Below are 17,716 nucleotides of genomic sequence, written 5' to 3' on the forward strand. Positions count from 1 at the left end.
AAATCCTCCTGGAAAATTCCAATATCTTGGCAGTAATGCAGCTGGGAATGAACAGGCAGTAGAAATGCAAGGGTCAATAATGAGTGTTCAGAGCAATCCAATAATGTAAAGTCTGACAAGTCCACCTCTGGGAAATCTTCGGCAAACCTATCAAAGACTTGACGAGGATTGAAAACGTTCTTCTCTTCAAAATGGGAAGTTTCCTGATATGCTGAGTGCAGGGCTGAGTATTAATACCTCCTGCATTGCTGCACAAGGAGTTTGCACGTTCTCCCCATGTCTGCGTGGGGTTTCTCCGGGCGCTCCGGTTTCCCTCCACAGTCCAAAGATATGCAGTTTAGGTGGATTGGTCATGATAAATTGGCCCTTAGTACTCAGGGATGAGCAGGTTAGGTTACAGGGATAGAATAGGTTGGGGAGGGGAGTGGACCTGGGTACTGTGCTCTTTTGGAGTTGGTGCAGACTCGATGGGCCGAATGGCTTCATTCTGCACTGTAAGGGTTCTATGATTGCTCCAACTGCAGGAGGGCCAGGTTGTCTGCCGCATGGACTGTTTAGATGCTGGAACCACGTGGATCACATTAAAGTCTGAATCAATTGTGTGATCAGTTTTCAGTATTTATTTTGAATTGCTCAGGCTAACAGGTCTTGGGGTTTTGAGTTAGAATGTATTCACCACGGAGGCAGCAGCAATGAGAACAACACTTTTCAAAGTTCCAAGTTGAACAGGAACAACCAGCTGAAAAGGAAAATCGGCATGAATGGAATCCAGTTGCCTCACAGGATAGTCAAGGCTCTTGGACCACATCTGGGCCACTGAACTCACGTTCAACACCTTGAGTGCTGCAGCTAATTCCAGATCATGAGGCATGCAAAAGTTTGGCCAGCACTCAACATTAAACTGAGAAAAGCCTCAGCAAACATGCATGTGGCTAATTGCACTTCTTGATTAATTGGGATTTTCACCAACAGGGCTATCAATTTAATTATGGTTAGGTCACAATTATTCTAAATGTTGTAAAGGAAGTTATCTGTAAATTTACAGCAATTGAATGGGAGCCAATGCAGTTTAGTTCCACCCTTTTGAAATCTATATAAACTGGAACTGGAAATAATTTGTTTGAATGGAATTCTGGTGACTGGGATGAAATCTTCAGTCCATTGGAATTCTATGAAATAATTGTGACTCGGAAGGGGTTTGATCCATTGGCTATTTATCAGGATTAGGTTGAGATTGCAACGGGCTGAAGCCCTTTGAGCACATATCCATGCTGATGTGTCAGTGCAGCACTGTCCGCAGGGCTACCTTTTGAATAGTCTTGTGGTGCAGTGGGTGGCACCCCTGCCTCCAAGTCAGAAGCTCTGGGTTCGACACCCACTCTGGGAGGTACATTCATAATCTGGCCTGCCCATAAACCGAAGGCAGGTGGTAGGCGCGATAGTTTCCTGGTCAGCCAGAGCCGTGTGGTAGCTGCAGAGCAGCATTCCCCCTCCACCCCGCCGCGTCACACGCACGCTCTTGCCAGGGGCTTTACCCCCAAGGTGAGCATCCTCCTCAGTCTGACAGACTGCTGATGAAGATGATCTTTTGAACAAGACGTTAATCAGAGGCCCTGCCTGCCATCACGGTATTTAAGAGCCTACAGCATAATTTGAAGAAGAGCAGGCACATTCTTCCCAGTATCCTGGCCAATATTTATTCCTCAACCAACATCAGCAGTACACGTTAGCTAGTCATTGTTGTTTATTGGACTTTACTCTGTTTAGACTGTTCACTGTGTTTCCTGCATTTCATCAGTGATTACACTTCAATGGACTCCACTGGTTGTAAAACATTTTGGAATATCCTGAGATCATGGAAAATGTTCAGTAAGTGCAGGTCCTTTCCATTATTCCTCTTTCAAAATTTAGAAAAAAAAACTTACAGGCAGAATTGGTGTACGACGAGTTCATTGTATCAGCCATGTTTTGCAGAATACATTACCATGGCAACATAGCCGTGGAACACAATCTGCCTCTGCCAATCGCATACTGTATTCCACTGCTAGCAAGTGCAGTGCTGTCTCTTTTGATATTGGAAGTGGAATTGTGCAATGGAATTGAATCTGACTTGAAAGGAACAAGATGCAAAGCTCCAGGATTAATAGCGCCAGGGGTAAGTTATAAAATCATTTAAGAACCCATGATTGGACTCACCCAAACTATGTGACACTAGTACTGATCAGACACATTGGACTCGATTTTCATGTCTTTGTGCATTTCGGACCAGAGGCGGAAGTTTGAAATGGCGGTGGGACTCAATTCCATGTATCCCACCCCATTCTTGTTTTGAGAGTTTTTTTTATGGCCAGCTCAGGGTGCGGATAGTGAGCCTGCACTCAGCAGTCCTGCCCTTGCCTACTCCACTATGGAAGTGGGCATTTCAGACTCCCTGCAATTTTCATGGAGTCAGGGCTGTTTTGTTCGAAGCTATGGGTCACGGCTCAGAGGAACCTGTGATTGATTATAAAGCTCAGTCCTTCAAAGGCAAATTGATAAATACATTGATCAGCAATGTGTATATGTTCAGATGCAATGGAGTACTTACCCATTTTGGAAAAGTGCTTGTATACATATTAAACTGATGAAAATATTGCTTGTAATATGGTCTTATTGACAGAAAGAAAACCTTAAACAGCTAGAGCAAAAAGGCCCGGCCTGTTCCTGGACTGCTTTGGTTCACAGGACTTATGTGGTGGAAAATGCGTTCGGCGATTGGTCGGAGAATCCCCGTTTACGCCGGAATCGGGGGCAGTGCGTTTTTGCGATGTTCCGCCCCCTCAAAAACGGTTAAGCACACCGTATGTATGGCCTCAGGACGTCAGCTGAGGCCCTCCCACAATGCTCCATCCCGATAGACCGAGTCCCCGACGGCGTCGCTCGCGTGTGCTCACACCGTTCGGGGACCTCGCATGGTGGCTGCGGACTATGTCCAGCGCCGCCACAGTCGGGGGCAACCGTTCTGTTGGCAGGGGGCCGTCATCACGGGCTGGGGGACTGGTGGGGTGTGGTCCGGGGTTGGTGAGGGGGACAGTTTCTGGCAGGTCCGGTCCGCATGCGTGGCCACGGACCCAGCCATTCTCCGGCCGTATCAGTTTATGCTACGCAGCTGCTAGCCCCCTACCGGACTGAGGATCAGCGCGGGAGCAGCACTGATGATTCTGCAGACATAGCCGCAGGATCGGTGAATCCAGCCCATGATGTACCTTAGGGGGAAAATATCTGTTTTTTTCAGTTTCAATAGACTCAGGGTTGGGTATTACAGCTGAGCTCACTTGGTTGGGTTTTCAAAGCTCCAGCTATACTTATCTCAGTCAGAGGATAAGTAGAAGTTTAATTCCATTTCCTCCTCATTTCAAGTGGTTTTCAGGTTATGCTGGAGTTCACCCCGTCGCAGCCATGCAAATTGTCATTGACTTAGGCGGAACCGGAAGATCCTGACAAAGGCCGATGGTGAGCTGCCTCTGCTTGCGAGGGGGACATGATAAGATCACAGTTCTAGCCTGCCCCTAGTCATCCGCACACCTCTGTTGCCACGTTAGTCCTGTCCCCATTAGTCCAGACTCCTCCTTAATATGAGAACATGACGGCGGGGGCCTTTCCAAAGAAAATGGGATTGACCTTCTCATCTTCTTCACTGAAATTTGGCCCACATTTAATATACAACCATCGCACGATGAAACATGTTGTTGATTTTACAAGTACTCCTTAGCTGTCATAATAGAGATATGTTGTAAAACATTAATGACGTATCTTCAAAAATAATTCACAGGCCAGTTTTCACTATGTCTCTGTCATAGCGACTGTTTTATTTGGTTTCGAAATGACCAAACATGGCCTTTATGACATACATTCTGAAGCCCTACTTGGACTCCTTTTTCCCTTAACTTTGGAGCTTTTCTTTTTTTAATCAAGTGATTGCAGGCAGGCAATGTGTTAGCACATCTCTTTATCGCTGCTTGGGGCAATTTGAAGTATGGATGGCCAATTCTGTTGAGCACAGTATAATGTTTAATGTTCTCAACTGTAGTTAAGTGGCTAGTTAGTGCCTAATTTATATCATAACTCATTTCCCTCTCTCGTTGCTGTGCTCATTCCTACTCCTCTGTTAACAGTGTGGACTTTAGCTGGATTCTGGCATTGTAGGAGGCAGCCCACTGCGAGTGCCGGGAAACATGCGGCGAAACGCGCTCGTTAGGGAACTTTGTTCCCTTTTGGGAAGATCGTGCTCTTAGCCTGTGAGGTCTCTTATTCTTAAAAGCTGTCCCCCCCAGGTGATCGTCTTAGACGCAATTGGAAACACCCTCCCGCTATTTACCCTATCAAGTCCCCTCAGGAACTTAAATATTTCAATAAGAACACCTCTTATTTGTAAACTCCAATGGGTATAGGCCTAACCTGTTCAACCTTTCGTCCTAAGTGTGGTGGCTAGAGGCAACACTGCGGAGTGTAACTTATGTAACCAAAAGGGTTTATTGAGAACAAAGGAAAGGTTAACTATATACAGACACGGAAGTCTGAAACAGATCTTCACTCCATGACTCCCGGGTCCACATTGCCCAGGGCTTGTGCTTTTAACCCACTGGTCGGGGTTTGCATATTCACGCACAACAGGTCCCAAGCTGACCATGCAGACTGCGATGGATCACCCCTTAAAGGGACCACACTACCACATCTCTTTCCCCTTAAGTCCCTGAGGTCATTTACAGTCACTTATGTACAATAAAGATTGAGACATAAAAAGAGGGAGTCCATATGTGCTGTACTGTTCTATGTTCTATAACAGTCCTGCAGAGGGTTAATCTGTCAGGGGACATCTTAGGCCTAGTGGCGGCACAGTGACACAGCGTTTAGCACTGCTGCCTCATAGCTCCAGGGACCCAGGTCCAATTCCGGCTTCGGGTGACTGTGCGGAGTCTGCACATTCTCCCCGTGTCTGCGTGGGATTCCTCCGGGTGCTCCGGTTTCCTCCCACAGTCCAATGATGTGCACGTGAGGTGGATGGGCCATGTTAAATTGCCCCTTAGTGTCCAAAAGGTTAGGTGGGGTTACTGGGTTACGGGGATAGGGTGGAGGCGTGGGCTTAAGTAGGGTGCTCTTTCAGTGGGTCGGTGCAGACTCGATGGGCCAACTGGCCTCCATCTGCACTGTAAATTATATACGATTCTATATGGACTGCCTCAGTCCCCTGACTGGCTCCTTCACCAGTGAGGTAGTATCTTTGTCAACGCAGGAGGTTGCTGCGAGGACCGAACCAGGACTTTGGGGGAAAAATGAAAATGAAATGAAAATCGCTTATTGTCACGAGTAGGCTTCAATGAAGTTATTGTGAAAAGCCCCTAGTCGCCACATTCCAGCGCCTGTTCGGGGACGCTGATAGGGTGAATTGAACCGTGCTGCTGGCCTGCCTGGGTCTGCTTTAAAAGCCAGCGATTTAGCCCAGTGTGCTAAACCAGCTCACCTCTTCAGCTCCATCAGTCATTGGCAGGGCTTCTACAGAACGGCCTGGTTCAGGCTCCGCCCTGGGGGCATTAATGATGCCTGCTGGATCCACCATTGAATTGTTGGGGTTTTAGCCTCTCTGCTCCTTACATGGTCTACCTTGTAATTCCAGCAGGTAGGAGACCGGGCCAGATTTTGCCACAATTTTGCCAAGTAATCATAGTGAGACAGATGCAAAGTTTCTTACAAAGACGAGGTTACCAGTTTTAAATGCCTTGTTTCCTTTCCCCGAATCGTGTTGCTTCTTTTGGGAGGCCTGCTGCACCTCCACCTGCCCCATCAAATTGGAGGAAACAAGGTCTAAGCGAGTATGAAGGTGATGACCCCTTAATGCCTCTGCTGGTGTAACTCCAGTAGTGGTGTGGGGTATAGAATTGTATTGGAGGAGAGGTTACCTAACTTGAGGTGTAAGGGTCCATCAGGCTGTTTCTTCCTTGCGTACTTGAATGTCTGAACCATGCATTCTTCTAATCTGTTCGAGGCCCGGTGGTAAGGGGGTGTTTGAATGTGGTGGATGCGCAATTGCTGAAATTCTTCCCCAGTAAATGCTGTGCCATTATCGGATACTAATACCTCGGGAAGGCCATGGATAGTGAAGATGCGATGCAGAGTGGCAACGGTGGCCACTGAGGTTGCTGTCCCCATTTTCTGCGCATTAAGCTACTTTGGAATGGGTGCCCACAAGTATCGGGAACATTATTCCCAAGAGCCTGCAAAATCATTAAGCAACCTCGTCCGCGGATGACCAGGCCATTCCCATGGGTGCAGGTGGGCGATGGGCGGCAGGGTTTGCTGTGCCTGACAGAAGTCACACTGGCGAACTATCCTTGTCAATGCTGGGCCATCATATGTAGTTCCTGACCCAACATTTTCGTCTTTGTTTGACCAGGTATATAGCACTGTATAACCCCTGCAGCAGTGGCTCTCTTGCTGGGGGTGACACCACCACCTGGGAACCCCAAGCTTCATCCTTTTTCTGATGAGGTAGGGCCTGAGTTGATCTGACTGGTCGTGCTGCCATCCGGTCAGAACCATTTGTTTCACTTTGGAAAGAACTGGATTGCGCTGCGTCCAGTTTTTGATGGGGAGCCGACGTGTCCGGCAGGGTGCCCAGAAATTTCGACCCCAGGACAATCTCTTGTGGTACAGGTGGCGGTTTCAGATTCTGGGGGAACGGGAGCCACTTCAGAGCATCGGCGTTGGAGATCCGAGTCTCCGGCTGATGCTGGAAAAAGTAGTTATAGGGTGCCAACAATAAAGCCCATCGCTGTACCCTGGCAGAAGCAACTGAAGGAATTGGTTTGTCCTCACGGAGGGGCCCCAGCAGTGGGTTGTGATCTGTTATAATGGTGAAATGCTGGCCGTACACATACTGATTTTCAATTTGCGCGTATTTCCGTTCTACGTCAGAGGTAGTTTGGGAGGCGAAGGCGATGGGCATCTCTGAGCTGTCCTCCACCCTATTGGGCAGGACCGCACCTATACCATAAGGCGAAGTGTCGCAGGTCAAGATGATTTGTTTGCTTGGATTGATATAGACCAACAAGCTGGAATCCTTTCAGACCTGTTTATTGTAGTGCAAAGCCTGTTCTTGTGGTTCTTTCCAATGCCAGCGCTGGTGCATCTTTTTTTAAATAATCTTTATTATTGTCGCAAGTTGCTCACATTAACACTGCAATGAAATTGCTGTGAAAGTCCACGAGTCGCCACACTCCGGACTCTGTTCAGGTACACTGGGAGAATTCAGAATTCAAATGACCAATCAGCACGTGTTTCGGCACACGTGGGAGGGAACCGGAGCACCCGGAGGAAACACACGCAGACACGGGGAGAACGTGCAGATTCCGCACAGACAGTGACCCAAAACCTGGGACCCTTATGCTGCGAAGCTTTGAAAGGAGATGTAGTGGCGTCAACGTAGATGCCAAATTGGGGATGAATCGACCATAGTAGTTTTGCTTCCCTAAAAATGATTTTAGTTCTGCGACATTTTTTGGAGCAGGAACTTCTTTTATGGCCTTCATCGAATCCTCAAGAGGGCGCAGGCCTTTTGAGTCCACCTTGAATCCTAAATATGCAACCTCACTGGCTTGGAATGTACACCTCACTCACTTCAATCTGGTGCCTGCCTCTCAGAAAAAGCTCCAAGAAGATTCAAAGCTGGCTGGATGCATGTGTCATTGGATCGTTCATATCCTAAACGTTGGTTTGGTATTACCCCTCTGATAGTGCACTTAACTCAGCAACTAACTAAACTCTTTAATCCTCAACTGGGCCACCAACTCACAATCCACTTAACTCTCCTGGCTACTAACTTGAACCAAACTGACATAATCAAACAGGGATGAGACTACAAACTTAACTCCCCAGATAAAGCTGCCCATATCTTCAAGAATTAAAAACAGCTGAATTAGTGCAATTTTTAAACCAAGGTGTATGCAAATTCCAAAGGAGTGAGGGTTAAAAATATTATTAACACCGAGATTTTCTGATCGCAAATACTTTAGTGGCTTTGGTTTGCAGGCTATCCTGGTGAACATTTTGCACTAGTGACGGCCTACAGGTAATAATGGAACTAAGCCTATGGGTAATAATGGAATTAAGTCTGCAAAGTGGTGCAAATTTCAATGAATTATTAATGAAAGTGTTAATGTTGGGTCCACTGATTTGCATTTGCTACTGTTTTACTTGAGAAGCTCAGTAATGGGAGGTAAAATCTTCATCTTGTCAAATGCTTGGATAATGACTACCTTTTGAAGATCGGCTTTGCCTGGTTTTACTACTTATTCCTGTTTAGTAAGATTTGATTTTGGTTTTGACAGGCATGGTTGAGCTGACAAGTCTACCTGTTGAGGTCTGGGAATCACTGAGAAAATAGACTAGCTGGCATGGGATAATAGTTGTGATATATTGACATTACACACATCCTTTTCTGTAGACTTATACAATTGATGCGAATGTCAACAGTGAAACTATGCCTTTCAGGAGATGTGCTATGATTATTTACTGGAGGGCGTGAGCTTGGGAAGGGAACATCCTAAGAAAAATACATACCTGTAGTACGTTTAAGAGTCGTGTTCCCAGGAGGACGTATATTCCATGTAAAAGGCCTGGTTACTTGCAGTTCTCCCTCATCAGTAGAAAGGAGCAATGGGGTCAAGTCATAAAGTGACTTTGTCACTTGAGATAGGCCAAATTGTCAAAATGGAACAGCATACTGATGCACTATTAATTATGATGAGACAAGAGTACAGAGTAATCGAGGCTTTATTACGCAGAGATGTGGAGCCTCCCGCAGCTGCTGCCGAAATGGCTGCAGCTCGGAGAGCCCACACATTTATACTCCGCCTACTGGGTGGAGTCATCAGGCAGGGATCTACCTCGTATCTGCACATTCACCCCCTGTTAAAAGCGTTCAGCGGGGGTTGCGGGGGGTGGAAACTATTTACATATAGGTTGTTGGAAACTATTTACATACAGGTTGTTAAGAAAATTTTTGAAAGAGTCTACAAATTTAGACGGTCGGGCGCATTGATCCGCCATTGTGAGTGCCGCAGGTGTGGTGTTGATGCCGGCGTTGGTTCAGTCATCGATGACTCCGGGAGCATGTCGACCTCATCTTCATCCACAGGTGGTACCAAGGGGAAGTTGGATCGTCCTGGAGCGGGGGCTGTGGCGGGGTGTGCCGGGGGAAGGGAGGGTGGTGGCGTGGCAGAGGGTGGGGGGGGCTATGCGTTGACCCAGCTGGTGCCAGATCCCGAAGGGAGACTGTGTCTTGGTGGCTGTCGGGGTACGCTACGTAGGCACACTGCGAGTTCGCGTGGAGTAACTGTACCCTCTCAACCAACGGGTCCGCCTTGTGTAGCCGCACGTGCTTATGGAGGAGAACGGGTCCTGGAGCTGCCAGCCATGTTGGGAGCGAAACCCCGGAGGTGAACTTCCAAGGAAAGGCAAAGAGACGTTCATGGGGAGTTTCGTGAGTCACAGTACACAGGAGCCTCCGAATGGAGTGAAGGGCGTCGGGGAGGACCTCTTGCCAGCGGCAGGCTGGGAGATTTCTGGACCACTCCATTCTCCCTCGCCACCTGCACATTTCCCCGAGGGTTGTAACTGGTCGTCCTGCTCGAGGCAATGCCCCTGTTGAGCAGGTACTGGCGCAGCTGATCGCTCATAAATGAGGATCCCCAGTCGCTGTGGACGTAGGCGGGGAAACCGAACAGAGCGAAGATGGTGTTAAGGGCTTTGATGACGGTGGCAGACGTCATGTCGGGGCTTGGGATGGCGAAGGGGAATCTTGAGTACTCGGCGACCACATTGAGGAAGTACGTGTTGCGGTCGGTGGAGGGGAGGGGCCCTTTGAAGTCTACACTAAGGCGTTCCAAGGGGTGGGAGGCCTTCACCAGGCATGCACAGTCTGGTCGGTAGAAGTGCGGTTTACACTTCGCGCTGACCTTGCAGTCTCTGGTGATAGCCCTGACTTCCTCGATGGAGTAGGGCAGTTAGCAGGCCTTTATGAAGTGATAAAAGCGGGTGACCCCTGAATGACAGAGATCGTCGTGCAGGGTGCGGAGTCGGTCCATTTGTGCGCTGGCACATGTGCCTCGAGATAGGGCATCGCGGGGGCTCGTTGAGCTTACCGGGGCGATACAAAACCTCGTAATTGTAGGTGGAGAGCTCGATCCTCCACCTCAAGATTTTATCATTTTTGATCTTGCCCCGCTGTGTGTTGTTGAACATGAAGGCTACCGACTGTTGGTCAGTGAGGAGAGTGAATCTCCTGCTGGCCAGGTAATGCCTCCAATGTCGCACAGCTTCTACGATGACTTGGGCCTCCTTTTCGACAGAGGAGTGCCGAATTTCGGAGGCATGGAGGGTGCGGGAAAAGAATGCCACGGGCCTGCCTGCCTAGTTGACAGTGGCGGCCAAGCGACGTCTGATGCATCGCTCTCGACTTGGAATGGTAACGTCTCGTCGACTGTGTGCATCGCGGCCGTGGCGATGTCGACCTTGATATGGTTGAAGGCCTGGTGAACCTCGGCCGTCAGTGGGAAAGCGGTGGATTGAATGAGTGGGCGGGTCTTCTCCGCATAGTTTGCGACCCACTGGGCGTAGTACGAAAAGAACCCCAGGCATCGTTTGAGGGCCTTGGGGCAGTGTGGAAGGGGGAGTTCCATGAGGGGGCGCATGCAATCGGGGTCGGGCCCCAGAACTCCGTTTTGGATCACATAGCCGAGGATGGCTAACCGTCCGTGCTGAACACTCACTTCTCCTTGTTGTCGCTTAGGTTGAGGAGTGTGGCGGTGTGGAGGAATTTGGAAAGGTTAGCGTCGTGGTCCTTCTGGTCGTGGCCGCAGATGGCGACGTTGTCCAGGTACGGGAAAATGGCCCGCAGTTCGTACCGGTCAACCATTCGGTCCATCTCCCGTTGGAAGACCGAGACCCCATTAGTGATGCCGAAGGGAACCCTAAGAAAATGGTAAAGGCGGCGTTCCGCTTCAAATGCGGTGTACTGACGGTTCGCCTTGCGAATGGGGAATTGGTGGTAGGCAGATTTCTGGTCTACTGTCGAGAAGACCCGGTACTGTGCAATCTGATTGACCATATCAGATATGCGAGGGAGGGGATACGCGTCGAGCTGCGTGTGCCGATTGATGGTTTGACTGTCGTCAACGACCACCCTGTTTTTGTGCCCAGTTTTTACCACTACCACTTGCGCTCTCCAGGGGCTGTTGCTGGCCTCGATAATACCTTCCCGTAGCAGCCGCTGGACCTCAGACCTGATGAAGGTCCTGTCCTGGGCACTGTACCGTCTGCTCCTGGTGGCGACGGGTTTGCAATCCGGGATGAGGTTCGCAAACAGGGAAGGTGGGTCGACCTTAAGGGTCGTGAGGCCGCATACAGTGAGGGGTGGTAGAGGCGTGCCAAATTTCAAGGTTAGGCTCTGGAGGTTGCACTGGAAGTCCAGGCCGAGTAGCAAGGCAGTGCAGAAGTTTGGGAAGACGTAGAACGGAAGTCGCTGAACTCGACGCCCTGGATGGTGAGGGTGGCAGTGCAGTAACTCCGGATCGCCACGGAGTGGGATCCGGAGGTCAGGGAAATTCTCTGGTTGGTCGGGTAGACCGTGAGGGAGCAGCGCCTTACCGTATCGTGGTGGATGAAGCTCTCAGTGCTCCCGGAGTCCGGAAGACAGGAAACCTTGTGCCCGTTGATCTCCACCGTCGTCGATGCGGTCGCGAGGTTGTGCGGTTGTGTCTGGTCGATCGTGACGGAAGCCAGGTGTGGCTGGTCGGCGGCCCGACGAGGTGTCCGACGAGCAGGGATCCTGAGGCGGGGAAGATGGCGGCACCCACGGGCCGCATGTGTCCTGGGGCATGAAGAGATGGCAGCGCCCACGGGCCGCACGTGTGAGGCGAGCAAGATGGTGAGTAAGATGGCGGCGCCCATGGGCCGCATGTGTTTTGAGGGGAGCAAGAAGGTGGCGCCCATGGGCCGCACGTGTGAGGCGAGCAAGATGGTGAGTAAGATGGTGACGCCCATGGGCTGCACGTGTTTTGAGGGGAGCAAGATGGCGGCGCCTGAGCGGGCCTGGCACACAGCAGCAAATGTCCTTTCTTACCGCAGGCCTCGCAGAGCACGCTCCGTGCTGGGCAGCATTGTTGGGGGTGCTTTGACTATCCGCAGAAGGAGCACTTGGGTCCCCCGCGGTTGTGTGGTTGCCGCGCGGCGCAGGCCTGGCGTTGGCTGGGGGCAGTTGCTGACGGGGTGCACGGTAGGGCGTTCGCTGGCGGGGTCCACGATGTCCACAAGGGGTGGGTCGCGTGGTCGGGGGCATACGCTTGAATATTGCAGGAGGTGACCGTGAGTGAGAACGCTAGTTTCTTGGTCGCCGCGAGGTCGAGGGTAGCCCATTCTAAGAGTCGCTGGCGGATGTAGGCTGATTCTATGCCTGTAACGAACGAGTCTCTAAGTAGCAAGCCCGAATGTTCATGGGCGAAACGGCCTGGCAATCGCAGTCTCTCACTAGGAGTTGCAGGGCACGCCAGAAATCCTCCACAGACTCACCAGGGAGTTGATGCCGCGTGCAGAGGAGGTGCCTGGCATAGATCTTGTTGGTCTGCTGCATGTAGTTCTCCTTCAGTAGCGTCATGGCCTCAGCGTATGTCGGCATGTCCCGGATGAGGGGAAAGATGTCCGAGCTCAGGCGCGTGTAGAGGAACTGAAGCTTCTGTGCCTCTGAGGGTGGTTCAGTGGCAGATCCGATGTATGCCTCGAAGCAAGCTAGCCAATGTGCGAAGACTGACTTGGCGTTGTCAGCTTGAGGGTGCAGCTGCAGGCGATCAGGCTTGATGTGGCGATCCATCGTTTTAAAATCTCTGCGTAATAAATTGATGCACTACCAATTACGACGAGACGAGAGTAATCGAGGCTTTATTACGCAGAGATGTGGAGCCTCCCGCAGCTGCTGCCAAAATGGCTGCCGCTCGGAGAGCCCACACATTTATACTCCGCCTACTAGCCAGAGCCAGCAGGCAGGGATCTACTCCCGTACCTGTAGTACAGGGGCCTTACCGTAATACCCTCGTATGCAGTATATAATACAACAGTGGTGACTACCACACATACATTCTGCTACTCTTATCAAGAACTGTACAAATGTGGAACCCGTTCCTTCCCTCAGACTCCCTTTCCTCTTATAACCTGCAGATATTTAAAACGCAAGCTCGGCACCACCTCGTTACCATCTACCTCGTCTGCCCTCCTACTCATCTCAACCTTCTTGGGTCCTGTCCCATTATCTAGGTTTTCTTTCATTGAAATTGAACGGGTGTATTGATGGGGAATGTTTATGCTCTCTTTTAGGTATCTATCCTGTTCTAGCTTAAAACCCATTGCTTCATCATTCCAACTTTACTCAAGTGCATTTCTTACATGTTTTGCCACAAGACAACGCCTCCTATCTGATAAGTGCTTCTTTGCTCTCCTCCAACATGTCTCCACTCTAGTCTTGCTTCTCTTTATTTTACCAACACTAGCCTGTTTCTCTTATATAAAGTCACAATCAAATTACCTGATGATTAAAAATGTTTGCACTAATTTCCCTTTTTGCATATTATACCACAATACTAACAGCAGAGAAACAGCCAAATTCCAGCCCAACAGGTCCGTGCTGTTGTTTTTAATTCTTTAGCGCATCTAACTCTAATCAATGCATCCCTCTATCCCTTTCTCCCTCATGCACCTATCCAGCTTCCCCTTAAATAAATCTCTGCTATTAACCTCAACCACTCCATATGGCGACCAGCTCCACATTCCAACCACTCTCTGAGCTTTACTTACCTTACTCAATTTAAATTATTGGATAATTCACATTTTGTAGCGCACAGCATGGCATCAAGGGTAGCCGGTACTGTTTTCAATGTTCCCATTCTTTCTGCTCTCCTTCGGCCCCCCATCCCTGAAACCTGTGTTGAATTCATAATTGTTGCGTTGCAACTTTAACTCATTCACTTCCAGGGCCTCAGGAACTCCATATTTAATCTACAGACATCTTTCTCCTTCAACCCTCGCTCAGTGTCACTTAACCATGACTTCTCGGCTAACGTTGCCTCGCACCTACCCCAACATTAGTGCTGCACTGCTCCTTGGCACTTGACACTTTCACCTACATAGAGGAGCCGGCCAGCAGAACGTGTTGATCAGTTTTCTCTTAGCTCCAATACCGGAGTTAACAGTGGTGGACTGAGCACTGAATTCAGGTGAGGTGCTGCCCTTTCACCTCCGGGTACAGGGGAGAGTACAGATGTGGTGGGTCAATGCAAGCATCTTGGTAGAGATGGACAGTGCAATGGATCTGGGATTTCAAACCTGGGGTTTGAAACCAGCCTCCATTTTAATGATGAAGGCTATTTTTATCCCAATGACTGCTAAGAGTCCTGAATATGTAAATGAGATACTTAAAGCACAGAACCTGTCATTTGCCAGGTGTGGGTAGACAGATCTCTCCTCCACGGTACAAAGTGAATTGTCCTGTCATCTGAGAAACCTCTCGGATTAGATTAAATTCGAGCACACAGTGGTAAAACACCTGAGGCAAAAAGCTGAATGTAATCACCGTCAGATCTTGCTCCCGATGGTTATCTCTCAATGATTATTTTTTAACGCCGCATATTATCAGTAAATTGGTTACTCTTTAATGCCTGTTATTACCCTCAACAGCTGCTGCTGTAAACAGGCCAAGTGGGCTCACCACAATAACTGCATTTTCCAGTGAATTGGTGAAATTAGTAAGAGCCTGTGTGTGTGTGTGTGTGTTTCAAAGAAAAATGATTAGCTTTTATAGCACCTTTCACCACTTTAGGAGTTCCCAGAGTACTTTGCAACCAAGAATGCAGTCCTGCAGTGTAATATGAGAAATGTGGCAACGGAAACATATAAATGACAATAAATGACCAAATACAGTTTATATGTCAGTTGAGGAATAAACGTCCAATACATGGGAGCACCCACTTGCTCTTTTTTGAATAATGTGGACGGGCAGATGGAGGCTCAGTTTTAACGTTTCATCCGAAAGACAATCTTCCAACAGTGCAGCACTTTCTCAGAACTGCACTAGTGCAAGTACTTGAAAACACAATCTAATAACTGAGAATTCTACCACTGAGCCAAGGCTGACACTTCTAACCCGGGGTGACTCAGCAATTGTTCCACTTCATGTGTGTATGTATGTGTGTGTATCTGCCGGTTAAACCAGGCCTCTCACTCTTTCAAGTTCAGCAACTTTCCTAATGAAGTCTTCAGCATACGTTGCTTAAACGCAAAAGAAATGACAGAAGAAAATTGGTTTTAAAAATTGTGACTCTGACGGCAATAGTCGTGCTACAATCATCAAGGTCTTTGCATAGCATCTGACATGGGAGTGCTTCATCTGACACCAGTCAAAATGGGACACGTCCCATTTCCTCGTGCAGTATGTCACCCCAGTGTAAGAACATCTCAAAGCAAACTTGCTGTAAATCTCCCCCAACCACTCACATATATGGTGACCAATCCATGCCCTCCTTAGGGCCTCAACCTCTCACCCAGCTGTCAAAACATTAGGATGTGGAGACTCACCCTCGCATCTGTGACCTTGAACTCGCGAAGGATATACTGTGGCATGTTGTACTCTGCCATTGGGTCAACAACAAAGTACTGATATCTGGCGGACCGCTCTGCTGGCCAGTACTGGTGACATTTCTCCTGTTGAACAAACAACAGATCTGCGAATCAGTGTGTACAGAAACACATGCTTTCAATTGCTTCTTAACTTTTTACAAAGGCAAATTTATGTAGCAAGACATTAGCTCCTGATGGACAGGAATCTGGCAGCTGGTGGCATTAACTAAATTTTAAAACAAATGAATTCTTAGGATATGGGCATCACTGACAGGGATGTCATTCTTTGTCTGCCCACGGGTGCCCTTTGGAAGATGGTGGTGAGTGGCCATCCTAAACTGTTACAGTCCATATGGTGAATGTCCTCTCCTGCAATGCTGTTGGTTAGGTCGTTGCAACATTTTGGCCCAGAGACAATGAAGGAATGGCGACATATTTCCAATTCAGGAAGGCGGACGACACGAAGGGGAACATGAAAGCGGTGGTGTTCTGATCCACTTGCTGTCCATGCCCTTCTAGGTAGGAATAGGTTTGGAAGCAAATTTGACAAATTCACCGAGTAAACCAGTTTAGGGCACCTTGTATGTCAACCTTGGATAACCTGGCAACATTAGCTTGGTGTTGCTACTAACTGACACTTGGTCCAATGTAAAGAGCTGTGCGACTGAAAATGTGTTGCTCTTGGGGCCACTGTGGCATTAAACAGAAAAGACATCTCGAAACCTCAGACTGTTACAAACCCTTCCTGACCGAAAATCAGCCACAATGTTGCCACTCGGATTGGAGAAGTGTATTGGTGGGCATGTTGAAATTGATCTTTCAAACTTGGATAATCCATATTAGGTTATGGATAAAACCCTGGAGTGAAATACCATTGTGACTGGCATGGTGGCAGAAAGAACTATTTCATATATTAAAATTCGAACGATTACACAGACTCAGTTGCAGTCTATGCCAAGTTAGATGACCTCAGCCAAGGATAGTGCGACAAAGCTCCTCACTGCCCAGTGACTGACAGCAAAAAAAAAAATCAGTCAAGGCTCTCGATCCAGCTACTACTGTTGGAAGCATGTCAACATCATTCAGGAAAGGATCAGGTTTAGCTGTGATTCACCCTGTGGTTAAATGGCCTGCTGTCACTCATGGTCTGGGCTCCTATATAAAGACTAGTCACTTGGATCAGGCGCTGGAGATTTCCGGCACCGTGAACAGCCAACGTCCGAGAGAGGGAAGAAATTGGAGCAATATTTTGAAAGAAATAAGCAATCCAAATTGATTACACTTGCCATCCGAAAACAGCCCAAACACGATCATCGTTGCCATGTAATCACCCCTTTGCCTCCCTGTATCTGATTACCATTCTTTGCACACATTCCTCACAAATGCAGCTCTTATTAAAGTCTTATTATCTCTGTAAGATAGAGTTTCTGGTTCAGGCTCTGTAATCTTTTGATGAAAGATCTAAAGTTGGCTGCCGAGTAGATATGTAGATGGAAAAATAGATACATTTGTGTCTCAATATAGGTGAAGAGGCAGACAGGTAGATTGATATAGTTAGAAATCGACCGAGATATGTAGTTAAGATGTAGCGATAAAGAAGACTGATAGAGATATACGCAGTTAGGTAGGGTTAAAGTAGATCAGTGGTTAGTTAATGGGAAAAGAGAACTAATGTCTAACAATGTGGGGGTACATATTAGGTCAGTAACATAAAAGGAGATTGACAACTCCTGGGAAAAGAATGAAAAGTGAGCACCATGGATGCTAATTATAAAGATCTCCTTGTTGTGACCCAGACATTCTGGGAGAAGCTAATTATTTAAGAGTTTCCTCCAGACACAAATTATGCAAAAATAAACAGGGAGGTCACCTGGTCCCATTTCTCAGTGAAATTTCATGAGGCACTGATATCCTTGAGACTGGAAGATTGTTTTTGGAGATGTACTGAATACGTTGGTTCAGTCAGCAGAACCCAGTCATTCTATTTAAACAAACACACTTTGGATATCTTGTTAATGCC

General features: G+C 48.3%; 1 protein-coding gene across 36 annotated transcripts in view; it reads right to left on the minus strand.

Moving 5' to 3' along the window:
- Positions 1–17,716, minus strand: part of LOC119952981 (receptor-type tyrosine-protein phosphatase S-like) — a 561,150-nt gene that overhangs the window by 14,856 nt on the left and 528,578 nt on the right. For all 36 annotated transcript variants that reach the window (XM_038776673.1, XM_038776700.1, XM_038776702.1 and 33 more), the window contains one exon: positions 15,655–15,780. In XM_038776673.1, coding sequence (XP_038632601.1) covers positions 15,655–15,780 — 126 coding nt within the window. The remainder of the gene's footprint in view (positions 1–15,654; positions 15,781–17,716) is intronic.

The sequence above is a fragment of the Scyliorhinus canicula genome, chromosome 18, assembly GCF_902713615.1.
Source record: "Scyliorhinus canicula chromosome 18, sScyCan1.1, whole genome shotgun sequence".
In the NCBI taxonomy this organism is placed as follows: domain Eukaryota; kingdom Metazoa; phylum Chordata; class Chondrichthyes; order Carcharhiniformes; family Scyliorhinidae; genus Scyliorhinus; species Scyliorhinus canicula.